We start from the raw sequence: 27,762 nt of genomic DNA on the forward strand, positions 1-27,762 counted from the left end.
GAACAACCCCACACCATAATCCCCCCTCCACCTAATGATTTGGACCAGTGCACAAAGCAAGGTCCATAAAGACATGGATGAGCGTGTTTGGGCTGGAGGAACCTGACTGGCCTGCACAGAGTCCTGACTTCAACCCAAAAGAACACCTTTGGGATGAATTAGAGCGGAGACTGCTCAGCCAGGCCTTCTCATCCAACATCAGTGCCTGACCTCACAAATGCGCTTCTGGACGAATGGTCAAACCTTCCCATAGACACACTCCTAAACCTTGTGGACAGCCTTCCCAGAAGAGTTGAAGCTGTTATAGCTGCAAAGGGTGGGCCAACTCAATATTGAACCCTACGGACTAAGACTGGGATACCATTAAAGTTCATGTGCGTATAAAGGCGGGCGTCCCAATACTTTTGGCAATCTAGTGTACATGGTGGACATGCCTACTGTGTCCTTTTTTTTACCTTTTTTGTATTCTTCTTTCTTCAGATAGCGGACTAAATCCCAGGATCTTCTGTGATGGTGAAGACCACGTCTGGATACAAGGTGCGTCCTTCCTTTTGTTTCTAGGATCCTCGCGCAAGTCTTCCAGCGTGTCCGAGCTAATCGTAGCTCTGGTCACTCCTGTGGACTCTGCTAGATCATCCCTGGGGTGGTTTGAGGCTTCTTCCTGCCCCTTCGGGAGGAGGTTACAGAAACCCCAGACACTTCTTAGTAAAGCCTGTGGATGGTGTGTGATGTGGTGGACATTTTGTTGTTTTCTTTACCTTACCTGTCCTTTACATTCTAGAAACCTCCGACAAATATTCCCACCTCTGTTTTATTCTCATGTCTGCTCTGACATGCTGCCTGTTCTTTTTTGTTTTGTGTTTTATTCCAGTAAAGCTCATCAGCATTTGGACAAATTGATGTTCTGCATCCTCTAAAGCCTCGTTTGGACAATATTACACTACGGTAAACAATATTTTGCGGCCACAATGGTGAAAAAAAGGCAGCTGACTGTCGAAGACAGGCAGACCATTGTTGACCTTAAACGTGAAGGACTTTCCTGCAGGGAAATTGCCAAGAAAGTCCAGGTGTCTGTCAACGCCGTGTCCTACACCGTCAAGAGGCACTCCGAAACTGGGGGGAACTGGGACAGGAACAGGTCCGGCAGACCGAAGGCCACAACAAAAATGGAAGACAAGTTTCTGAGGATCACCAGCAGGCGTAACGAGAAGCTCACGGCACAACAGCTTCGAGCTCAGCTCAACCTCGGCCGACGTAAGCAAGTCTCACTTTCTACCGTGAAGAGAAGACTTAATGCCGCGGGTTTGTCGAGTTGGGTGTCAGTGGGGAAGCCGTTACTGAAAGTTCAAATGAAGAAGAAGGTGGAGCCATCGCTGAAAGTTCAAATGAAGAAGAAGAAGGTGGAGGAGCCGTCACTGAAAGTTCAGTTGAAGAAGAAGAAGCCATTACAGAAAGTTCAAGAGAAGGAGGAGGAGCCGTTCCTCAAAGTTAAAGTGGTGGAGTTGGAGGAGGAGGAGAAGGAGGAGAAGAAGCAGCTGGGACATGCTGTGTAGACTTGAAGGACAAATGGACCTTTGGTGCCCATCTGCTTGCTAAATGGTTGAACTCTTATCTTCTAGTTCTGCCCACCTGGTTGCCTGTTTGGCTGGTTTCAACCAATGAGAAAGCAGGTGGTTTGACAGATTTGGTGCACAGAATGCTGGGACCTGGAGCTTTGTAGCAACGCAGGGCGCTCCTTACAATTCCACATTCCTGAAGGAGTCTGGATGGACGCTTAACGCTGGTTTCTAGAATCCTGGACACTATCCTGGGGGGGGGGGGACAACATGTTTTTCTTTGTTTTTGTTATAACATTTTGCAAATAAATAAGTCCTTTGTAAATTTTAGGCCAAAATGTATTTTGCTACATTTCTTTGGTGAAAATATCCCAAATCGATGTATATTATTTAGTCTGTTTGAAAACTTTACAGTACACAAACTATGGGATAAACAGAGGGTAAAATAAGTATTGAACACGTCACCATTTTTCTAGGTAAATATATTGGTAAAGGTGATAGTAACATGAAATTTCCCCCGCATGTCGGTAACAACCCGTCCAATCCATACATACAAAGACACCAAAAAAAATGAAGTTCCGTGTAATAAAATGAAAGGACACGGGAAAAAGTATTGAACCCGCTAACTGAAATATATTCAATACTTGGTACAAAATCCTTTGTTGGTGATGACGGCTCCTGTATGGAGAAACGAGTCTCATGCGTTGCTCAGGTGTCATTTTGGCCCCATTCTTCCACACAAAGTCTTCAAATCTTGAAGGTTCTGTGGGCCTCTTCTATGAACTCTGATCTTTAGGTCTTTCCATAGATTTTCTATTGGATACAAGTCAGGTGATTGGCCGGGCCATTCTAGCAGCTTTATTTTCTTTCTCCTTGGCTTTGTGTTTTGGGATGATTGTCCTCCTGAGATGTCCGCCCTCGTTTCATCTTCATCATCCTGGTAGATGGCAGCAGATTTTTATCACCATTTATCCTTCCTTCAGAAGTTTGCCAGTACCGTATGCTGAAAAACCAGCCCCCCCCCCCCACCACGATGTTCCCACCTACAAACCTCACTGTTGGTATGGGGGGTGTTTTTGAGGTGATGTGCCATGTGACCTCCAAGCATGGTGTGTATTATGTCATCCAAAGAGTTCCTTTGGGGTCTCCTCTGACCAGACTATATCCTCAACGTATTTCACAGGCTTGTCTAAATGTTGTGCAGCGAACTTTAACCGAGCTTCTCCATGCTTCTTCTTCAGCAATGGAGTATTGCGTGGTGAGCGGTCATACAGGCCATGGCGGGTGAGTGTATTACTTATTGTGTACCTGCTAATTCCAGGTCTTTCTGAAGCTCTCCACAAGTGGTCCTTGGCTCTTGGACAACTCTTCCGATCATTCTTTTCACTACTCTGCCAGAAATCTTGCGAGGAGCACCTGGACGTGGCCGGTTCATGGATAAATTATGTTCTTTCCACTTCCGGATTATTGGTCCTTGGCTCTTGGACAACTCTTCTGATAATTCTTTTCACTCCTCTGTCAGATAATTTGCGAGGAGCGCTTGGACGTGGCCGGTTTATGGTGAAATTATGTTCTTTCCACTTCCGGATTATGGCCCCAACAGTGCTCACTGGAACATTCAGAAGTTTAGAAATCCTTCTGTAACCAATGCATTAATGTATGTAAGGTTGCGAAGGTCTTGAGAGAGAGCTCTTTTGCTTTTACCCATCATGAGAAGTTTTTTGTGTGACACCTTTTTATAGGCCATCAGGTGACACTGAACCAGCTGACAAGGGGCAGGATTTCTTTCTAATTACTGATTTCAGCTGATGTCTTGGCTTTCTATGCCTTTTTACACCTCCCTTTCTTCACGTGTTTAATACTTGTTCCCTGTGTCTCTCCATTTTATTACACAGAACTTCATTTCTGAATGTATTTGTTGTGGTGTCTTTGTATGTATGGATTGGATGGGTTGTTACCGACATGTGGGGGAATTTTCATGTTAATATCACCTTTACCAATATATTTACCTAGAAAAATGGTGACGAGTTCAATACTTATTTTACGCGCTGAATTTATCTGAGAATTGATCAATCCCGTTGTATTAACGGCCTATCGTTTCTTGAGGACCTAAAACCCCCAGGACAGCACAAATATCCCCCAAATTACCTTTACTTTCCAAAAAAAAAAAAAAGACATTCCAAGTTATTTAGTAAAAAGCATGGCGAGTTGGTGTGTTTTTTTTTTTTTTTTTTTTTTTTTTTAAACATATAGTTGTCAGAGCAATATAGTTACCAGAGTAACACTACTACTCTGGGGAGGTGATGAGGTTGTGTTTGTGTTTTTTCCAAGTCATCTTCCAGGACAGCTTACAGAGAGATAGGCTCCTCCCACCTAGCACAGGAAGCACATGATCCACATTATAAAAGCAGCACACATGTATTAGCCCCCTCAGTATTTGTGTTTCCTCCGACCTGTCAGGAACTCCAAACAGATGTTTATTTTTCCGTCCTTCATGCTAGGTGGCAGGGGGCTCCCGACGTCCATACCCAGGGCAAACAGGGGTAGTACTCCCTGGGGTATGAGTCAGTTTGGGCCACCCAGAGACCTGATCGAGCGGTCTGGGGTGAAAGTAAGGGACCCCCTCTCCCGATTGACGGTTGTAGCCTCCTGTGAGGCGTGGAGGAGGTGATCCAGTGGGTCCATCCGAAATGGCACAGCAGGGTGTTCTCCTAGTGGAGGCGCAGGCCGCCGCATGGCCCGGGTGCCTCTTTTCTGCCGTTTTACAGAGATCTCCATGTTGCAGGGCTTCTCTATCCTCGGCATGTGGATCATGCTGGTGGCGCAGAGTAAAGAGGTAACTTCCAGCGCTGGCGACAGGAAGTGACATGGCAGGAAGTCCAGCGGTGGCCATCTTGGTACACCAACGCTGATCCACAACGCCGCCCCGGATTCTCCGCACCTCCTTAAATAGGGGCTTGAATAACAAGATGGCGCCAAAGGCTTCCAGGAGCATGGAGATACCGGGATCCATGGAAGCGGATCTGGAGGCGCCATCCGTTGATTCGGGCCCTAAGGTAAGAAAATAGGGGGCAGACTGCGCCTTCCCTTTTCTTATCCTCCTGTGGTGGGGGCGCAGGGGGCGTTGTGTTTTTTTTTCCAGAGCCTGTTTATTGATATGCTTAGAGTGGGCAGGTGTCGTACAAACTAGCATAGGCTCCGGTGGTGGGTACTTTTAAAAAGGTTCTTAGATTAGAATTTTTGTTATCCACAGGGTGTTTTTGTTAACGGGTATTGTCTTCAGTGGAAGTAATGCGCTGGCGTTTGTCATTTGATTCATTACAGGACAAAGCCCACGAGCCCAGAGATAACAAAACAGAGACACCCAGAAAAAGGTGCCCGATGGGCACCAAGAAAATGCCTTATAGGTGGAAGAAAAGTGCATGTCAGGACTGTATAGACAAGCTCATCAAAGGAGAAACAGGCCCTATCCTCAAGGGTTTGATGGACTCAATGAAGAAAGGGATGAAACAGATTAACAGGCCTTTAAACCCAGAGAGCAGGAAGCTCTTGCTGAACCTATCCCCTGTACTTCCGGCACCAGTACTAGTGTTAGGCCAATGGTCCTGACCCAGGCACGGGCAGCCCACCAGCACGGAGCACTGGAGGAGAGCTCAGAGTCTGAGGAGGGGGACTGTAATGAGGAAAGATCCAGCAAGTTTCAAAGATCCCTTTTCCCTTCAGAGGAAACAGAGGAGCTATTAAAGGCTATATACGACACCCTGGGGCTGGAGGAACCAGAGGACCAGGAGTTGTCTGTACATGACCTTTTATATGCAGGCCTTCAGCCTAAGCAGAGCAGAACCTTTCCGGTACATAAGTCCCTAAAAGGAATGGAGGAGACCGGAAAAGGGAGTCTTCTTTCCTAAAAATTTGAAAAGAAGGTTTCCCTTCAAAGAGGAGGATGCAAAGTTGTGGGAAAAGTGCCCCAGACTGGACGCTTACTTATCTAAAGTTTCAAAAGGTTCAAAGCTTTCCTTTTTGAGGGTTCAGGCACCCTAAAGGAGCCAATGGACAGAAAGGCGGAAGGGTATTTAAAGAAAGTGTGGGAAGCCTGCTCCGCTAACTTTAAGCCAGCACTAGCCACTACATGCGTGGCTCGTACGCTTGATTTGTGGATTAAACAGCTCCGCACTCTTCTGGAGTCAGATACTCCCAGGGAAGACATTTTGGATGGTCTACCATCTGCTATATAAGGCAGTAGCCTATATAGCAGATGCGTCCACAGAGTCTGTAGTATTCTCGGCCAGGTCTACAGCATTAATTAATGAAGCCAGGAGGGGTATCTGGCTGAAGTCCTGGGGAGGAGGCAGTGTCAAAGGCCAAACTCTGTTCCCTCCCCTTTTAATGGAGATTTGTTCTTTGGTAAAGAGCTAGAATCTGTCCTAGAGAGGTCGGCCGATAAAAAGAAAGGGTTTCCTTTCCTCAAAAAACAGAAAAAAATAAATTTTCGTCCCTTCCAGAGATCAGGTGAAAGGAACTATCAGGGGGACAAAAGACAGCATAATAAGGGTTTTGCAGCCACCCAAGACCAGAAGAGGGTGGCAATATAGGAAGGGGCAGAGGTGGCTTCCTTTTTAAACCCCCCCCTCCCCAGCCTAAAGGCCCTTCCCAGTGACTCAAACAGCCATGTGGGAGGAAGGTTGGGGGTCATTCCTCCCACAGTGGCAGACCATTTCCAGCAGCAGCTTTATCCTGGATCTGATAAAGTCGGGGTACAGGATAGACCTCTTGGGCTGCCCCCCTCAAAAATTTCATACAACAATTCTCCCGAAAGACGTGGAGAAGGCAACAGCTATGTCTTCCCTCCTACAGAATATGCTGGAGGAGAAGGTGATAAGCTTCATCCCCCCCCCCCCCCCAACCCTAAGAAAAGGGGGGTTTTATTCTCACATTTTTTTTAATAAGCCATCAGGAAAATTCCGACTCATTTTGAACCTGAAGGAAGTGAACATGTACGTAAGGTACAAACGATTCAAAATGGAGTCAATTTACACCACCAGAGATTTGTTAACCCCTGGGGTCTTCATGGTCTCATTGGATCTTAGATACACCTATCTTCATGTCCCCATTCGAAAGGAGTCCATGCAGTTTCTGAGGTTTGCAGTGAAGAAGGGGTTCAAGACCCTCTATTTTCAGTTAAAGGCTCTGCCCTTCTGATTGGCGTCAGCTCCACGCATCTTCACGAAGATTCTGGCAGAAGCTCTGTGGCCCCTGAGATCGGAAGGGAATTCGTATAATTCCCTACCTGGATGACCTGCTGATCTTTGCAGACTCAGCAGATGAGGTGAAACAGAACCTGAGCAGAACTGTCGGACACTTTCAGCAGCTGGGGTGGCTGGTAAATCAGAAGTCACAATTGGTACCTACTCAAAGTATAGTATTCCTAGGATACTTAATAGACTCGATTACATCCAACATTTTTCTGATGAAAGAAAAAGTGGCAACGATAATTGCAGAGGTGAGCAGCCTCTGCGCATGTACAGAGACCTCAATTCAAGGTATAATGAGGGTTCTTGGTTTGATGACAGCAGCCATCCCAGGAGTCCAGTGGGCACAATTCCATACTCGAGCACTTCAGGAGTTCATGCTTTCTGTCTGGGATGGAAGGAAGGAATCTCTTTAGAGGCAGACAGAGATCCCGCAGGAAGTAAAACTCTCAATAGAGTGGTGGTTGATCCCTGCAAATCTCTCTGCAGGTCGACTTTGGTCCCAACACAGCCCTCTGGCGGTCACCACGGACGCCAGTGGTCAGGGGTGGGGGAGCCCATTCAGGTGCATAGATGGCCCAAGGGGTCTGGAACCGGCAGGAAGCCAGCCTCTCCTCCAATGCAAGGACGCAGAGAGCAGTTCTAAAGGCTCTAGTAGCCTTTGGTCCGACTCTGAGGGGAAGACACGTGCAGGTCCTTTCGGACAATATTACCACAGTAAGTTACATCAACAAGCAGGGAGGTACAAGAGTCCCAGGTCTTATGAGGACAGCAGAAAAGATCCTTCAATGGGCGGAGGCAAATCTTCTATCCCTGTCTTCTATTCACATAAAAGGGAATTAAATACTCTGGCAGATGTCCTAAGCAGGGAGATTCTGTCTCAGACAGAATGGTGCTGGAATCGAACAGTGTTCGAACAGATCGTGCAGAAGTGGGGAATCCCACAGATAGACCTTTTTGCTACAAGGCAGAACAGGCAGGTGGAACAATTTTTTTTCCCTGCAGAGAGATCATCTCAGTCTGGGCCTAGATGCCCTATCCCAGTCCTGGGAGGCAAATCTGGTGTATGTGTTTCCACCTTTTGCCCTCATTCCAAAGATTAGCCGGACGATAAGAGTGTCGAGCATGAAGGTTATCCTGATCGCACCATTCTGGCCAAGGAGGTCTTGGTTCTCAGGACTACTAAGACTCAGCATCACGGAGCCTTGGAGACTGCCTTACAGGACAGACCTCATATATCAGGGAGAGGCGAATCATCCAGAAGTGAGCTCTCTTTCTCTGACGGCCTGGCTTCGGAGAGGGAGCTGTTAGAGCAGAGAGGGTTATCGGCAAAAGTAATTGATACCATTCTTAGCAGCCGGAAGCCGTCTACTAACACAGTTTACAACAAATCCTGGAAAAAATTTGGGGCCTGGCGCCTGCTCAATAACAGAATGTCAGGAGCCATGATCCCGGCGGTCCTAGATTTCCTCCAAGCCGGAGCAGATCTAAATCTGGCAGTCAGTGCCCTTAAGGTGCAGGTATCGGCTCTGTCTAGCTTTTTAAGTCAAAGACTGTCAGAAGAGCCACTGGTCAGATTTCTTGCTTCCATCAGCCGAAAGAGGGTCCCCAAGTCAAGGAGGTTCCCTCCCTGGGACTTATCCACTGTGTTGCAAAGTCTTTGTAAAACACCGTTTTGAGCCAATAGACGAACTGCCCATAAAGCTCTTAACCTTAAAAACAGTGGTTTTGGTGGCCCTAGTCTCCGCTAGGGGGGTTGGTGAGATACAGGCGCTTTCAGTGATTGAGCCCTTCTGCATCATCTTGCAAGACAAGATTATCCTCTCGCTGGACCCGGCATTTCCCCCCAAAGTACCGTCTAACTTCCATAGGTCGGAAGAGATCGTGATACCGTCATTTTGCGGAAATCCTAAAAACGACAAGGAGGCAGGATTTAATAAGATAGATGTCAGGAGATGCTTGATCGCTTACATAGAGTGCACCAAGGAATGGCGACGTTCCACCAGCCTGTTTGTGTTGTTTGCAGGTTCAAACAGGGGTAAAAGGGCATCTAAAAATACCATCGCAAGGTAGATGAAGTCGGCCATCGCAGAGGCATACAAAGCAGCATCCCGGACACCTCCGTTAGGAATAAATGCTCATTCCACAAGAGCGGTTTCTACTTCTTGGAGACTACTTCTACTTCCTTTCACCCCAGACACTTCTTTGTAGGACACATGGTTGGTATGTGATGTGCTGGATGTGTAGATGCTGTTTTTACCTCTTTGTATTCTTCTTTCTACAGATAGCGGACTCAGTCCCAGGTTCTTCTGTGACGCTGAAGACCACAGCTGGATACAAGGTGCGTCCTTCCTTTTATTTCTAGGAGCCTCGTGCAAGTTTTCCAGCATGTCCGAGCTGGCTGTAGCTCTGGTCACTCCTGTGGACTCTGCTAGATCATCCCTGGGGTGGTTTGAGGCCTCTTCCTGCTCCTCCGGTAGGAGGTTTCAGAAACCCCAGACACTTCTTAGTAAAGCATGTGGATGGTGTGTGATGTGGTGGACATTTGCTGTTTCTTTACCTTACCTGTCCTTTACATTCTAGAAACCTCTGACAAATATTCCCACCTCTGTTTTATTCTCATGTCTGCTCTGACATGCTGCCTGTTCTTTTTTGTTTTGTGTTTTATTCCAGTAAAGCTCATCAGCATTTGGACAAATTGATGTTCTTCATCCTCTAAAGCCTCGTTTGGACAATATTACACTACGGTAAACAATATTTTGCGGCCACAATGGCGAAAAAAAGGCAGCTGACTGTCGAAGACAGGCAGACCATTGTTGACCTTAAACGTGAAGGACTTTCCTGCAGGGAAATTGCCAAGAAAGTCCAGGTGTCTGTCAACGCCGTGTCCTACACCGTCAAGAGGCACTCCGAAACTGGGGGGAACTGGGACAGGAACAGGTCCGGCAGACCGAAGGCCACAACAAAAATGGAAGACAAGTTTCTGAGGATCACCAGCAGGCGTAACGAGCAGCTCACGGCACAAGAGCTTCGAGCTCAGCTCAACCTCGGCCGACATAAGCAAGTCTCACTTTCTACCGTGAACAGAAGACTTCATGCTGCGGGTTTGTCGAGTTTGGTGTCAGCAGGGAGGCCGTTACCGAAAGTTCAAACGAAGAAGAAGAAGAAGGTGGAGCCATCGCTGAAAGTTCAAATGAAGAAGAATAAAAAGAAGGTGGAGGAGCCGTTACTGAAAGTTCAAATGAAGAAGAAGAAGCCGTTACTGAGAGTTCAAGAGGAGGAAGAGGAGCCGTTCCTCAATGTTCAAGTGGTGGAGTTGGAGGAGGAAGAGGAGGAGGAGGAGGGAGAGAAGGAGGAGAAGAAGCGGCTGGGACATGCTGTGCAGACTTGAAGGACAAATCCACCTTTGGTGCCCACCTGCTTGCTAAATGGTTGAACTCTTATCTTCTAGTTCTGCCCACCTGTTTGGCTGGTTTCAACCAATGAGAAAGCAGGTGGTTTGACAGATTTGGTGCACAGAATGCTGGGACCTGGAGCTTTGTAGCAACGCAGGGCGCTCCTTACATTTCCACTTTCCTGAAGGAGTCTGGATGGACGCTTAACGCTGGTTTCTAGAATCCTGGACATATCGACCCTTTTGCTAAATAAATGAAAAAAAAAAAGACAGAAAATCTTAGGGGGGGGGGGGGGACATGTTTTTTTTGTTTTTGTTTTTGTTATAAAATCCTGCAAATAAATAATAGTCCTTCATACATTTTAGGCCAAAATGTATTTTACTACATTTCTTTGGTGAAAATAACCCAAATTGGTGTATATTATTTAGTCTGTTTGAAAGCTTTACAGTACACAAACTATGGGATATACCGTATATATATATATATATATATATATATATATATATATATATACACAGCAGGTAAAATAAGTATTGATCACGTCACCATTTTTCTAGGTAAATGTATTGGTAAAGGTGATAGTAACATGACATTTTCCCCGCATATCAGTAACAAGCCATGCAATCCATTCATACAAATGAAGTTCTGTGTAATAAAATAAGAGGACATGGGGAAAAAGTATTGAACCCCTAACAAATGTATTTAGTATTTGGTACAAAATCCTTTGTTGGTGATGATGGCTTCAAGACTCCGGCTCCTGTATGGAGAAACTAGTCGCATGCGTTGCTCAGGTGTGATTTTGGCTTCATTCTTCCACACAAACAGTCTTCACATCTTGAAGGCTCCGTGGGCCTCTTCTATGAACTCTGATCTTTAGTTCTTTCCATAGATTTTCTATTGGATTCAGGTCATGTGATTGGCTGGACCGTTCTAACAGCTTTATTTTCTCTCTCCTTGGCTCTGTGTTTGGGATGATTGTCCTCCTTCCTGGGATGTCCTCCTGAGATGTCCTCCTTCCTGAGATGTCCTCCTGAGATGTCCGCCCTCGTTTCATCTTCATCATCCTGGTAGATGGCAGCAGATTTTTATCACCATTCATCCTTCCTTCAATGATGTGAAGTTTGCCAAAAAAACAGCCCCGCCCACACCATGATGTCCCCACCTCCAAACCTGATTGTTGGTATGGGGGGTGTTTTTGGGGTGATGTGCCATGCAGTGTTTAATTTCGTCGACTAAAACATTTTAGTCGACTAAATGAATATTATTTTAGTCGACTAAAATGCGACTCAAACTAAAACAACTAAAACGGCATTTTAGTCAAAAGACTAAGACTAAATAGAAATTTGACATCAAAATTTAAACTGGTCTGTAGTGGATGCTCATACCTCAATACCATAATAAATAACTTATTCGATTTTTCACTCCAGCAGTATATAAGGAGTTTGGAAATTGTAGAGAAATGTTAACTAATGCATTACAATTTAATTACACCCATTAGATTTTAGACGACTAAAATGAGTTTTAGTCGAATAAAATGTACTGGAGATTTAGTCGACTAAATACGACTAAAATAACTGCAGAAGACTAAAATGGGACTAAAACTAAAATGCCATTTTAGTCCTAATACTAAAACTAAATTGAAATTTGCTGCCAAAATTAACACTGGAGCCATGTGACCTCCAAACATGGCATCCAAAGAGTTCCTTTGGGGTCTCCTCTGACTAGACTATATCCTCCCCGTATTTCACAGGCTTGTCTAAATGTTATGCAGCGAACTTTAACTGAGCTTCTCCATGCTTCTTCTCCAGCAATGGAGTGTGGCGTGGTGAGTGTGCCTACAGGCCATGGCGGGTGAGTGCATTACTTATTGTCTACCTGCTAATTCCAGGTCTTTCTGAAGCTCTCCACAAGTGGTCCTTGGCTCTTGGACAACTCTTCCGATCATTCTTTTCACTACTCTGCCAGAAATCTTGCGAGGAGCACCTGGACGTGGCCGGTTCATGGATAAATTATGTTCTTTCCACTTCCGGATTATGGCCCCAACAGTGCTCACTGGAACGTTGAGAAGTTTAGAAATCCTTCTGTAACCAATGCATTCAAGCCCCTTGTACACTGCTGCTGCTAAACGGACAATCAGAGGCAGTTGGACACTTTTTTTTTTTTTTTTTTTTTTTCAGCTGCCCCTGAACTCATTCAATGTTATCTTATGTGTCCATGTACACAGGTTCGTTTACTGTCATTTTTAGGCAGGTGCGTTTTTATAGGCCTTTTTTTTAAGGCAAAAAAATTAGTTCAGACGCCGAAGTTTCAGATGCCAGACGCCACGTTTCGTTTATATGCATTTTTGTTTTTGGCCATTTAAAAAAAAAAATTTTTTTTTTTTTTTTAGAAATGCTTCTAAACGCAATAATGGAAATATTTGCCAGCACACCACGGAACAGCGTAGATAGCGTCCAAACGTGTAGTTTATTGCATGATCACAACACACAGAGAGAGTGCAACGTTTCGGAGTCACGCAGGACCCCTTCGTCAGGCATGTGATGATCATCCAGCTGGTTGTTGCTGCAGCACCCATATCTCATGAGCTTATCCAGGAAAGTGTGCGATGGGAATATGAAGTACTGCTTCTAAACGCAAAACGCCGATAAATGTGGCATGTAAACGCGGCAAAACGGACGTTTTAAACGTGGGTTACTATCTGTCATGTTAAATCGTTCAGGAGAGGTTGTAAAAATGCCCTGCATACATTAGAAGCCTTTAATGTATGTTTTGCAACTATAAGGTTGTGAAGGTCTTGAGAGAGCTCTTTGCTTTTACCCATCATGAGATGTTTCTTGTGTGACACTTTGGTAATGAGACACCTTTATATACGCCATCAGGTGAGACTGAACCAGCTGACAAAGGGCGGGATTGCTTTCTAATTACTGATTTCAGCTGGTGTCTTGGCTTTCCTTGCCTTTTTGTACCTCCCTTTCTTTATGCGTTCAATACTTTTTCCTGTGTCCCTCCATTTTATTACACAGAACTTCATTTCTGAACGTATTTGTTGTGGTGTCTTTGTATGTATGGATTGGATGGGTTGTTACCAACATGTGGGGGAAATTTCATGTTAATATCACCTTTTACCAATATATTTACCTGGAAAAATGGTGACGTGTTCAATACTTATTTTACCTGAGAATTGATCAATCCTGTTGTATTAACAGCCTGTCTAATTTCTTGAGGCCCTAAAACAGCCCTAAGGACAGTACAAATATCTCCCAAATGATTTTTTTTTTGTTTTGGAAAGTAGGCAGTCCAAGGTATTTAGTAAGAAGCATGGTGATTTTTATTTATTTATTTTTTTTTTTGTCACAATTTTTTGGAAAGTAAAGAAATAAAAAGTAACTTTTTATAATAATATAATTTATTTTATACATATGGTCACCAGTGCAGTGCGGCGTTTTCATACAACTGGTGTGGGGGTGACACTGAATGGTAACAGTATGTAAAAGAAAAAAAATGTTAATCCTTAGAAAAAATTTTTTTTTTTTTTTGGATTACATTTTTTTTTCTTTTAAAAAACATACAGTTGCCAGAGCAATATAATTAGCAGAGTAACACTACAACTCTGGGGGGGGGTGATGAGGTTGTGTGTGTGTGGGTTTTTTTTTTTTTTGTGTTTTTGTTTTTTTTTTTGTTTTTTTTTTTTTGTTTTGTTTTTTGTGTTTTTTTTTTTTTTTTTTTTTGTTTTTTTTTTTTTTTGTTTTTTTTTGTTTTTTGTTTGTTTTTTGGGTTTTTTTTTGGGGGGGGGTTTTTTTGTGTTTTTTTTTTTTTTTTTTTTAACACACTGATTGCATATAACAGTGATTATTACTGTTCTAAGCAACATTTTTTTTTCTGAATGAACACTATTCATTCAGTGTTTACTATTGTGATTGCCCACAGCTAATCACATGGTACATATGGGCTGTGATTGGTCACAGGGATAACATGGTACAGACAGGGCCAATCACAGAACAACACAATGACTTGCATGAATCAAAGCCATTCCATTGTGTACAACTGTCATGTGATTGGTCACAGTGATCACATGGTCCCCACAGTGGGCTGCTACACTGATCTGTCATCTGCTGTATCCGGTGACAGATGGCACTAGAGTGCGGCCCATGGGGAGCCTGTGAGGGACGTCTTATGCCATCCACCCAGGATAACAGGGCTCCCGCCTGACCGCCATTTTACAGTAGGCCAAGCGGGAAACCGTACATTTCTCTTGATACCATGGCAAATCACTGAGGTGGTCAATAGTGACTGTTTCCGCTAATCAATAGTTCGGCTTTAAAGAAGATCTGTCCAGGATGTGGGCACTTTCCAGAGATGAGCAGCGGCGGGAGGAATGCAGAAGGAGGGGGGATTTTCTTGCCCCTGGAAAGTATTCACATACAAGACAAGCGTATCTCCAAAACCTCTCCTTATCTCATACCCCTGTCTATCTCTATAATCTGTCCTCCTCTCCAAACCTTCTCCATATTCATTCCTTATCTCATCCCCCTATCCTCCTCTCCAAAACCCCTCCTCATCTCTTCTCCATAACCCCTTTTTTTTTACCCCTCCTAATTTCTTTCCCCTTGTCTTGATCTCAACTCTTTTTTTATCTCCCTCCTTATCTCATCCCCTCCCACTGTCTTCATCTCCATAACCCGTCCTCCTTATCTCATACCCTGTCCTCATCTCTATAACCCCTCCTCCTGTCCTTATTTACTTCTGTCCTAATCTCCATAACCCCTCCTCCTCCTTATATCCTCCCACTTGTCCTAATCTCAACAACGCCTCTTCCTCCTGTCCTCATCTCCATAACCTCTCCTCATCATCTCCTTCCCCTGTCCTCCTCTCCATAACCTCTCCTCATCATCTCCTTCCCCTGTCCTCACCTTCATAACCTCTCCTCACCATCTCCTTCCCCTGTCCTCACCTCCATAACCTCTCCTCCTCATCTCCTTCCCCTGTCCTCGCCTCCATAACCTCTCCTCACCATCTCCTTCCCCTGTCCTCACCTTCATAACCTCTCCTCATCATCTACCCCTGTCCTCACCTCCATAACCTCTCCTCATCTCCTTCCCCTGACCTCTTCCATAACCTCTCCTCATCTCCTTCCCCTGACCTCTCATCATCTACCCCTGTCCTCACTTCCATAACCTCTCCTCATCATCTCCTTCCCCTGTCCTCACTTCCATAACCTCTCCTCATCATCTCCTTCCCCTGTCCTCCTCTCCATAACCTCTCATCATCTCCTTCCCCTGTCCTGCTCTCCATAACCTCTCCTCATCATCTCCTACCCCTTTCCTCACCTCCATAACCCCTCCTCATCATCTCCTTCCCCTCTCCTCACCTCCATAACCTCTCCTCATCATCTCCTTCCCCTGTCCTCGCCTCCATAACCTCTCCTCCTCATCTCCTTCCCCTGTCCTCGCCTCCATAACCTCTCCTCCTCATCTCCTTCCCCTGTCCTCACCTTCATAACCTCTCCTCATCATTTACCCCCTGTCCTCACCTCCATAACCTCTCCTCCTCATCTCCTTGCCCTGTCCTCGCCTCCATAACCTCTCCTCCTCATCTCCTTCCCCTGTCCTCGCCTCCATAACCTCTCCTCCTCATCTCCTTCCCCTGTCCTTACCTTCATAACCTCTCCTCGTCATCTACCCCTGTCCTCACCTCCATAACCTCTCCTCATCTCCTTCCCCTGACCTCTCCTCATCATCTCCTTCCCCTGTCCTCGCCTCCATAACCCCTCCTCATCATCTCCTTCCCCTGTCCTCGCCTCCATAACCTCTCCTCATCATCTCCTTCCCCTCTCCTCACCTCCATAACCTCTCCTCATCATCTCCTTCCCCTCTCCTCACCTCCATAACCCCTCCTCATCATCTCCTTCCCCTCTCCTCACCTCCATAACCTCTCCTCATCAGCTCCTTCCCCTCTCCTCACCTCCATAACCCCTCCTCATCATCTCCTTCCCCTGTCCTCACCTCCATAACCTCTCATCATCTCCTTCCCCTCTCCTCACCTCCATAACCCCTCCTCCTCATCTCCTTCCCCTGTCCTCCTCTCCATAACCTCTCCTCATCTCCTTCCCCTGTCCTCCTCTCCATAACCTCTCCTCATCTCCTTCCCCTGTCCTCACCTTCATAACCTCTCCTCATCTCCTTCCCCTGTCCTCACCTTCATAACCTCTCCTCATCATCTCCTTCCCCTGTCCTCGCCTCCATAACCTCTCCTCATCATCTCCTTCCCCTGTCCTCGCCTCCATAACCTCTCCTCCTCATCTCCTTCCCCTGTCCTCACCTCCATAACCTCTCCTCATCTCCTTCCCCTGTCCTCCCCTTCAAAACCTCTCCTCATCATCTACCCCTGTCCTCACCTCCATAACCTCTCCTCATCATCTCCTTGCCCTATCCACACCTCCATAACCTCTCCTCATCATCTCCTTCCCCTGACCTCTCCTCATCATCAACCCCTGTCCTCACTTCCATAACCTCTCCTCATCATCTCCTTCCCCTGTCCTCACCTTCATAACCTCTCCTCATCATCTCCTTCCCCTGTCCTCACCTTCATAACCTCTCCTCATCATCTACCCCTGTCCTCACCTCCATAACCTCTCCTCATCATCTCCTTGCCCTGTCCTCACCTCCATAACCTCTCCTCATCATCTCCTTCCCTTGTCCTCACCTACATAACCCCTCCTCATCATCTCCTACCCCTTTCCTCACCTCCATAACCCCTCCTCATCATCTCCTTCCCCTGTCCTCACCTCCATAACTTCTCCTCATCATCTCCTTCCCCTCTCCTCACCTCCATAACCTCTCCTCATCATCTCCTTCCCCTCTCCTCACCTCCATAACCTCTCCTCTTCATCTCCTTCCCCTGTCCTCGCCTCCATAACCTCTCCTCATCATCTCCTTCCCCTGTCCTCAGCTCCATAACCTCTCCTCATCATCTCCTTCCCCTCTCCTCGCCTCCATAACCTCTCCTCCTCATCTCCTTCCCCTGTCTTCGCCTCCATAACCCCTCCTCCTCATCTCCTTCCCCTGTCCTCGCCTCCATAACCCCTCCTCATCATCTCCTTCCCCTGTCCTCGCCTCCATAACCCCTCCTCATCATCTTCATCTCCTTCCCCTGTCCTCGCCTCCATAACCTCTCCTCATCATCTCCTTCCCCTCTCCTCGCCTCCATAACCTCTCCTCATCATCTCCTTCCCCTCTCCTCGCCTCCATAACCTCTCCTCATCATCTCCTTCCCCTCTCCTCACCTCCATAACCCCTCCTCATCATCTCCTTCCCCTGTCCTCACCTTCATAACCTCTCCTCATCATCTCCTTCCCCTCTCCTCACCTCCATAACCCCTCCTCATCATCTCCTTCCCCTCTCCTCACCTCCATAACCTCTCCTCATCATCTCCTTCCCCTCTCCTCACCTCCATAACCCCTCCTCATCATCTCCTTCCCCTCTCCTCACCTCCATAACCTCTCATCATCTCCTTCCCCTGTCCTCACCTCCATAACCTCTCCTCCTCATCATCTTCCCCTGTCCTCACCTCCATAAGCTCTCATCATCTCCTTCCCCTGTCCGCATCTCCTTCCCCTGTCCGCATCTCCTTCCCCTGTCCGCATCTCCTTCCCCTGTCCGCATCTCCTTCCCCTGTCCGCATCTCCTTCCCCTGTCCGCATCTCCTTCCCCTGTCCTCATCTCCTTCCCCTGTCCTCACCTCTTTCCCCTGCCCCTTCCCCTGTCCTCACCTCTTTCCCCTGCTCCTTATCTCTTTCCCCTGCTCCTTATCTCTTTCCCCTGCTCCTTATCTCCTTCCCCTGCTCCTTATCTCCTTCCCCTGCTCCTTATCTCCTTCCCCTGCTCCTTATCTCCTTCCCCTGCTCCTTATCTCCTTCCCCTGCTCCTTATCTCCTTCCCCTGCTCCTTATCTCCTTCCCCTGCTCCTTATCTCCTTCCCCTGCTCCTTATCTCCTTCCCCTGCTCCTTATCTCCTTCCCCTGCTCCTTATCTCTTTCCCCTGTCCTTATCTCCGTCCCCTGTCCTCACCTCCATAACCTCTCCTTATCATCTCCTTCCCCTGTCCTCATTTCCATAACCCCTCCTTATCTCCTTCCTCCTGTCCTCATCTCTATAACCCTCCTCATCTCTTTTTCTGTCCTCATCTCCATAACCCCGCCTCCTTATCTCCTTCCCCTGTCCTCATCTCCATAACCCCAACTTATCTCCGTCCCCTGTCCTCATCTCCATAACCCCTCCTGCTTATCTCCTCCACTCCTCCTTATCTCCGTCCCCTGTCCTCATCTCCATAACGTCTCCTCACCCTGCCCATCTCCATGACCACTCCTTGTGCAGGGGCAGAGAGCACAGGAAGTCATCAACGCACGATTTCTGGCAGGATCAAATGGCATTTCCTGTACTTACTGAACAGACATAACAAAACACTTTCAGTGGCATAATAAATAGATCAAAATGTAACAATACGGAGAAGTTCATTGTTGGGGTGTACATACCCTTTAAATAATTCTGTAAGCTGTGAGCAGCTTTGTTGAAAGATCTTCATGGTCAATGTACATTTGTGTATTGCGGCAATGCGCAGTAAAATGTGCGTTCCCACAACATAGACCGGGGGTTGTTTTTTGTTTAATTCTTAACACACATCAGCTCAATGCAATCCTAGAATAAGGAGAGTAAATGGGATCTGGTAGGGGGAGGGGTGACTGTTATCCTCGACTTCACATCCAGAACAATCACCGGCTCTTATCGAATTATTACATTGTGAAATCACCGGATCCCTGGCAACATCCCCGTCACTATACAAACATTCCTGGCACCATCATTACCTGTATACAGTTCAATATCCCTCTCCATGGCAATGCCAGGCCGACACAAACTGTATACACCTCTGTACTGCACAACAAAGTATAATAGAGACACAATTCTACCTCCAGAGGATGCCAGTCTATATACACACAGTATACAGAGCCCCTGGCACTGCCAGTCTATATACACACAGTATACAGAGCCCCTGGCACTGCCAGTCTATATACACACAGTATACAGAGCCCCTGGCACTGCCAGTCTATATACACACAGTATACAGAGTCCTTGGCACTGCCAGTCTATATATACACACAGTATACAGAGTCCTTGGCACTGCCAGTCTATATACACACAGTATACAGAGTCCTTGGCACTGCCAGTCTATATACACACAGTATACAGAGTCCTTGGCACTGCCAGTCTATATACACACAGTATACAGAGCCCCTGGCACTGCCAGTCTATATACACACAGTATACAGAGTCCTTGGCACTGCCAGTCTATATAAACACAGTATATGGACTCCCTGGCACTACCAGTCTATATACACACAGTATACAGTGTCCCTGGCACTGCCAGTCTGTATAAACAGTATACAGAATCCCTGGCACTGCCAGTCTATATACACATGGTATACGGACTCCCTGGCACTACCAGTCTCTATACACACAGTATACCGAGTCCCTGGTACTGCCAGTATATATATATATACACACAGTATATGGAGTCCCTGGCACTGCCAGTCTATATACACACAGTACACAGAGTCCCTGGCACTGCCAGTCTATATACACACAGTATACGGAGTGTCTGGCACTGCCAGTCTATATACACACGTTATACGGACTCCCTGGCACTGCCAGTATATATATACACAGTATATGGAGTCCTTGGCACTGCCAGCCTATATACACACAGTATACAGAGTCTCTGGCACTGCCAGTTGATATACACACAGTATATGGAGTGCCTGGCACTGTCAGTCTATGTACACATGGTATACGGACTCCCTGGCACTACCAGTCAATATACACACAGTATACGGAGTCCCTGGCACTTCCAGTTTATATACACAGAGTATACGGAGTCCGGCACTGCCAATCTATATACACACATGATACGGACTCCCTGGCACTACCAATCTATATACACACAGTATACTGAGTCCCTGGCACTGCCAGTCTATATACACACAGTATGCGGAGTCCAGCACTGCCAGTCTATATACACACAGTATACAGAGTCCCTGGCACTGCCAGTCTATATACACACAGTATACGGACTCCCTGGCACTGCCAGTCTATATACACATGGTATTCGGACTCCCTGGCACTACCAGTCTATATACACACAGTATACAGAGTCCCTGGCACTGCCAGTCTATATACACATTGTATTCGGACTCCCTGGCACTACCAGTCTATATATACACACAGTATACAGAGTCCCTGGCACTGCCAGTTTATATACACACAGTATACGGAATCCGGCACTGCCAGTCGATATACACACAGAATACGGACTCCCTGGCACTACCAGTCTACATACTCACAGTATACAGAGTCCCTGGCACTGCCAGTATATATATATATGTACAAACAGTATACGGAGTGCCTGGCACTGTCAGTCTATATACACACGGTATACGGACTCCCTGGCACTGCCAGTATATATATATATATATATATATATATATATATATACACAGTATATGGAGTCCCTGGCACTGCCAGTCTATATACACACAATATACCGAGTCTCTGGCACTGCCAGTCTATATACACACGGTATTCGGACTCCCTGGCACTACCAGTCTATATACACACAGTATACAGAGTCCCTGGCACTGCCAGTTTATATACACACGGTATACGGACTCCCTGGCACTACCAGTCTATATACAAACAGTATACCGAGTCCCTGGCACTGCCAGTATATATATATATATATATATATATATATATATACACAGTATATGGAGTCCCTGGCACTACCAGTCTATATACACACAGTATACTGAGTCCCTGGCACTGCCAGTCTATATACACACAGTATACAGAGTCCCTGGCACTGCCAGTCTATATATACACACAGTATACGGAGTCCCTGGCACTGCCAGTCTATATACACACAGTATACAGAGTCCCTGGCACTGCCAGTCTATATACACACAGTATACAGAGTCCCTGACACTGTCAGTCTATATACACATGGTATTCGGACTCCCTGGCACTACCAGTCTATATACACACAGTATACAGAGTCCCTGGCACTGCCAGTCTATATACACACAGTATACAGAGTCCCTGGCACTGCCAGTTGATATACACACAGTATACGGGCTCCCTGGCACTACCAGTCTATATATACACACAGTATACAGAGTGCCTGGCACTGTCAGTCTATATACACACACGGTATACGGACTCCCTGGCACTACCAGTCTATATACACACAGTATACCGAGTCCCTGGCACTGCCAGTATATATATATATATACACAGTATATGGAGTCCCTGGCACTGCCAGTTTATATACACACGGTATACGGACTCCCTGGCACTACCAGTCTATATACACACAGTATACTGAGTCCCTGGCACTGCCAGTCTATATACACACAGTATACAGAGTCCCTGGCACTGCCAGTCTATATACACACAGTATACAGAGTCCCTGACACTGTCAGTCTATATACACATGGTATTCGGACTCCCTGGCACTACCAGTCTATATACACACAGTATACAGGCTCCCTGGCACTACCAGTCTATATACACACACAGTATACCGAGTCCCTGGCACTGCCAGTCTATATACACACAGTATACGGAGTGCCTGGCACTGTCAGTCTATATACACACAGTATATGGACTCCCTGGCACTACCAGTCTATATATACACACAGTATACGGAGTCCCTGGCACTCCCAGTCTATATACACGCAGTATACCGAGTCCCTGGCACTACCAGTCTATATACACACAGTATACGGGCTCCCTGGCACTACTAGTCTATATATACACACAGTATACCGAGTCCCTGGCACTGCCAGTCTATATACACACAGTATACGGAGTGCCTGGTACTGTCAGTCTATATACACACAGTATATGGACTCCCTGGCACTACCAGTCTATATATACACACAGTATAAGGGACTCCCTGGCACTACCAGTCTATATATACACACAGTATTCGGAGTCCCTGGCACTGCCAGTTTATATACACACAGTATACAGAGTCCGGACCTGGCAGTCTATATACACAGTATACGGAGTGCCTGGCACTGTCAGTCTATATACACACAGAATACGGACTCCCTGGCACTGCCGGTTTATATACACACAGTATACGGAGTCCTTGGCACTGCCAGTCTTTATACACACAGTATACGGAGTCCCTGGCACTGCCAGTCTATATACACACAGTATACGGAGTCCCTGGCACTGCCGGTTTATATACACATAGTATACGAAGTCCCTGGCACTGCCAGTTTATGTACACACAGTATATGGACTCCCTGGCACTACCAGTCTATATACACACAGTATACGGACTCCCTGGCACTACCAATCTATATATACACACAGTATACTGAGTCCCTGGCACTGCCAGTCTATATACACATAGTATACGGACTCCCTGGCACTGCCAGTCTATATATACACACAGTACACTGAGTCCCTGGCACTGCCAGTTTATATACACACAGTATACGGAGTCCGGCACTGCCAGTCTATATACACACAGTATACGGAGTCCCTGGCACTGCCAGTTTATATACACACAGTATACGGAGTCCGGCACTGCCAGTCTATATACACACAGTATACGGAGTCCCTGGCACTGCCGGTTTATATACACATAGTATACGGAGTCCCTGGCACTGCCAGTTTATGTACACAGTATATGGACTCCCTGGCACTACCAGTCTATATACACACAGTATACGGACTCCCTGGCACTACCAATCTATATATACACACAGTATACTGAGTCCCTGGCACTGCCAGTCTATATACACATGGTATACGGACTCCCTGGCACTACCAGTCTATATATACACACAGTACACTGAGTCCCTGGTACTGCCAGTCTATATACATACAGTATACGGAGTCCCTGGCACTGGCAATTTATACACACGCAGTATACAGAGTCCGGACCTGGCAGTCTATATACACACACAGAATACGGACTCCCTGGCACTGCCAGTTTATATACATACAGTATACAGACTCCCTGGCACTGCCGCCTATATACACACACAGTACACGGAGTCTCTGGCACTGCCAGTTTATATACACACAGTATACGGAGTCCCTGGCACTGCCAGTCTATATACACACAGTATACGGAGTGCCTGGCACTGCCAGTCTACAGTATCTCACAAAAGTGAGATACATTTCTGTAAATATTGTCTTCTATCTTTTCATGTGACAACACTGAAGAAATGACACTTGTCTACAATGTAAAGTAATGAGTGTACAGCTTGTATAACAGTGTAAATTTGCTGTCCCCTCAAAATAACTCAACACACAGCCATTAATGTCTAAACCGCTGGCAACAAAAGTCAGTACACCCCCAAGTGAAAATCTCCAAATTGGGCCCAATTAGCCGTTTTCCCTCCCCGGTGTCATGTGACTCGTTAGTGTTACAAGGTCTCAGGTGTGAATGGGGAGCAGGTGTGTTAAATTTGGTGTTATCGCTCTCACTCTCTCATACTGGTCACTGGAAGTTCAACATGGCACCTCATGGCAAAGAACTCTCTGAGGATCTGAAAAAAAGAATTGTTGCTCTACATAAAGATGGCCTAGGCTATAAGAAGATTGCCAAGACCCTGAATCTGAGCTGCAGCAAGGTGGCCAAGACCATACAGCGGTATAACAGGACAGGCTCCACTCAGAACAGGCCTCGTCATGGTCCACCAAAGAAGTTGAGGTCACGTGATCAGCGTCATATCCAGAGGTTGTCTTTGGGAAATAGACATATGAGTGCTGCCAGCATTGCTGCAGAGGTTGTAGGGGTGGGGGGTCAGCCTGTCAGTGCTCAGACCATACGCCGCACACTGCATCAAATTGGTCTGCATGGCTGTCATCCCAGAAGGAAGCCTCTTCTAAAGATGATGCACAAGAAAGACCACAAACAGTTTGCTGAAGACAAGCAGACTGAGGACATGGATTACTGGAACCATGTCCTGTGGTCTGATGAGACCAAGATAAACTTATTTGGTTCAGATGGTGACAAGCGTGTGTGGGGGCAACCAGGTGAGGAGGACAAAGACAAGTGTGTCTTGTCTACAGTCAAGCATGGTGGTGGGAGTGTCATGGTCTGGGGCTGCCGGCACTGGGGAGCTACAGATCATTGAGGGAACCATGAATGCCAACATGTACTGTGACATACTGAAGCAGAGCATGATCCCCTCCCTTCAGAGACTGGGCCGCAGGGCAGTATTCCAACATGATAACCACCCCAAACACACCTCCAAGACCACCACTACCTTGCTAAAGAAGCTGAGGGTAAAGGTGATGGACTGGCCAAGCATGTCTCCAGACCTAAACCCTATTGATCATCTGTGGGACCTCCTCAAACGGAAGGTGGATGAGTGCAAGGTCTCTAACATCCACCAGCTCTGTGATGTCATCATGGAGGAGGGGAAGAGGACTCCAGTGACAACCTGTGAAGCTCTGGTTAACTCCATGCCCAAGACGGTTAAAGGGTTTCTAAACGCTCGTTTTGCACAGTGTGGCCCTGATCCACGTCTTCTGGGGTCCCCCGGCGGCTCTCGAGGCTCCTCCCCACATCGGTAAACCCCCTAGGAGAAGCTCTGTCCCGGGGGGGTTACCTTGCGGGCCCGAGTCCAGCATTTGCGTCTATTGACACAGAATGCCGGACTCGGCCCCGCATCATTGGATGTGATTGACAGCACTGGGAGCCAATGGCTGCGCTGCTATCAATCTATCCAATCAAGAGCCGAGAACCCCGGGCAGAGAGGTAGAGCGCGTCTCCGCCAAGGGATCAAAGGGCTCAGATGAGTAAAACGGGGGGTGGGGTGGGGGGGGTGGTTTTGACGCTGGGGGGGCCATTCACTGTCAGAAGTCTTTTCACCTTAACCACTTCCGGACCGCCCACCGTCGTTATACGTCGGCACTTTGAAGTGGAGTATCGTTGTTATGGCAGCAGCTAGGTACCATAACCCCGGTATCCTCTTCTTCAGCGGGCGGTCCGCTTCAAGATAAAAGTGGTCTCTGTGGCGGATTCACTGCGAGATCACTTTTATTGGCGCCGTAAGAGGGCCCCCCCTTCCCGCCGCGCTCTGGTGCCCTCCGCTGCTTACCGGAGCCGTCGGCAGCGGCGAAGGGGATCGGATTTTCCCCCTTGCTGGGTATGGAGACGAGTGAGGGGAAGATGACCCCCCACCCATCTCCATATCAGTGCAGGGCGGAAGCAACATCAAAATGTCACTTCCGCCCATAGCTCTTAAAGAGCCATTTATTTTTTTGTATTTTTTTTTTTAAATGACAATTTTTATTTTTTTTTATTGCATTTTAGTGTAAATATGAGATGTGAGATTTTTTTTGACCCCCCAGATCTCATATATAAGAGGTCCTGTCATGATTTTTTTCTATTACAAGGAATGTTTACATTCCTTGTAATAGGAATAAAAGTGACACCATTTTTTTTTTAAAGAACAGTGCAAAAATAAAAAATAAAAGGTAAAATAAATAAGAAAAAAAAAAAATTTTAAACGCGCCCCGTCCCGCTGAGCTTGCGTGCAGAAGCGAACGCATACGTGAGTAGCACCCGCATATGAGAACGGTGTTCAAGCCACACATGTGAGTTATCGCCGCGATCGTTAGAGCGAGAGCAATAATTCTAGCACTAGACCCTGTAACTCTAAATATGCAACCTGTAGAATTTTTTTAAATGTCGCCTATGGAGGTTTTTAAAGGGTTAAAGTTTGTCCCCATTCCACGAGCGGGCGCAATTTTGAAACGTGACATGTTGGGTATAAATTTACTCGGCGTAACATTATCTTTCACAATATAAAAAAAAAAATGGGCTGACTTTACTGTCTTATTTTTTTAATTCAAAAAACTGTATTTTTCCCCAAAAAAAGTGCATTTGTAAGATCGCTGCGCAAATACGGTGTGACAGAAAGTATTGCAACGATCGCCATTTTATTCTCTAGGGTGTCAGAAAAAAAAAAAGTAATTTTCTAGCAAAAAAAAAAAAAAAGTTTTTAAACTTGTAAACAACAAATCTCAGAAAGATATGTGTACTGTGTGTATCCAGGATCTGATAGGTGGGCGGGGTTATCTGGCCGTTAGTAGGGAGTGTCTTTTCTACTTTCACTTTCTTTTCTCGGTTCAGACGGTTCAGAGATCTCCGCCTGTCACCCCTCAGGGGCCCCACACAGTGGAGGGGCCACAGGTGAGTGGGGGAGGGGGGCTTCTTTCTCTGGGGGGTCTGATGAATACAGAGGGGGAGGGGGAGGGGATCTAATACTTCTCAACATTTCCTGATCTCTTCTGTTACATTGTATCACCATGACACCTCCGACTTCCCTTCCCCCACACCACCAGACGTCAATCTACGTCACCAAAATCACTAACTGTCACCCCCGGAGCGAACATGTCCCCTAACTGTCAATCCACAACTGTCCCTCTTCTCTCCCCACAACTGTCCCTCTTCTCTCCACAACTGTCCCTCTTCTCCCCCCACAACTGTCCCTCTTCTCTCCACAACTGTCCCTCTTCTCTCCACAACTGTCCCTCTTCTCTCCACAACTGTCCCTCTTCTCTCCACAACTGTCCCTCTTCTCTCCCCACAACTGTCCCTCTTCTCCCTCCACAACTGTCCCTCTTCTCCCTCCACAACTGTCCCTCTTCTCTCCACAACTGTCCCTCTTCTCCCCCCACAACTGTCCCTCTTCTCTCCACAACTGTCCCTCTTCTCCCCCCACAACTGTCCCTCTTCTCTCCACAACTGTCCCTCTTCTCCCCCCACAACTGTCCCTCTTCTCTCCACAACTGTCCCTCTTCTCTCCACAACTGTCCCTCTTCTCTCCACAACTGTCCCTCTTCTCTCCCCACAACTGTCCCTCTTCTCTCCCCACAACTGTCCCTCTTCTCTCCACAACTGTCCCTCTTCTCCCTCCACAACTGTCCCTCTTCTCTCCACAACTGTCCCTCTTCTCCCCCCACAACTGTCCCTCTTCTCCCCCCACAACTGTCCCTCTTCTCTCCGCAACTGTCCCTCTTCTCCCCCCTCAACTGTCCCTCTTCTCTCCACAACTGTCCCTCTTCTCCCCCCACAACTGTCCCTCTTCTCCCCCCACAACTGTCCCTCTTCTCTCCGCAACTGTCCCTCTTCTCCCCCCTCAACTGTCCCTCTTCTCTCCGCAACTGTCCCTCTTCTCCCCCCTCAACTGTCCCTCTTCTCTCCACAACTGTCCCTCTTCTCTCCACAACTGTCCCTCTTCTCCCTCCACAACTGTCCCTCTTCTCTCCACAACTGTCCCTCTTCTCTCCACAACTGTCCCTCTTCTCTCCCCACAACTGTCCCTCTTCTCTCCACAACTGTCCCTCTTCTCTCCCCACAACTGTCCCTCTTCTCTCCACAACTGTCCCTCTTCTCCCCCCACAACTGTCCCTCTTCTCTCCACAACTGTCCCTCTTCTCTCCACAACTGTCCCTCTTCTCTCCACAACTGTCC

The 27,762-nt window shown here is 46.9% G+C and overlaps 2 protein-coding genes and 2 non-coding genes across 4 annotated transcripts in view; all 4 read left to right on the forward strand.

Moving 5' to 3' along the window:
- The window catches only part of LOC141146124 (uncharacterized), a gene marked incomplete at its 3' end in the record, with an annotated part of 74,496 nt that overhangs the window by 8,287 nt on the left and 38,447 nt on the right, over window positions 1-27,762 (forward strand). The window contains 1 exon segment of the mRNA XM_073632877.1: window positions 9,090-9,146. Coding sequence (XP_073488978.1) covers window positions 9,090-9,146 — 57 coding nt within the window.
- Window positions 498-10,483, forward strand: LOC141145644 (uncharacterized). The gene is made up of 2 exons (XM_073632481.1): window positions 498-537; window positions 9,479-10,483. Exon 2 carries the CDS (start codon window positions 9,576-9,578, stop codon window positions 10,194-10,196), a length of 621 nt encoding a protein of 206 aa, XP_073488582.1. The 5' UTR covers window positions 498-537; window positions 9,479-9,575; the 3' UTR covers window positions 10,197-10,483.
- On the forward strand, window positions 569-701 carry LOC141146547 (small nucleolar RNA SNORA9). The gene has a single exon (XR_012244939.1). It is a non-coding gene; the product is annotated as a small nucleolar RNA SNORA9 (small nucleolar RNA).
- Window positions 9,178-9,310, forward strand: LOC141146544 (small nucleolar RNA SNORA9). Its single transcript, XR_012244936.1, has one exon. It is a non-coding gene; the product is annotated as a small nucleolar RNA SNORA9 (small nucleolar RNA).

Source organism: Aquarana catesbeiana, linkage group LG05, assembly GCF_042186555.1.
Source record: "Aquarana catesbeiana isolate 2022-GZ linkage group LG05, ASM4218655v1, whole genome shotgun sequence".
Lineage (NCBI taxonomy): Eukaryota > Metazoa > Chordata > Amphibia > Anura > Ranidae > Aquarana > Aquarana catesbeiana.

Coding starts and splice junctions, on each gene's coding strand:
- LOC141145644 (XM_073632481.1), top strand. CDS start 9,576: ATGGCGAAAAAAAGGCAGCTGACTGTCGAAGACAGGCAGACCATTGTT.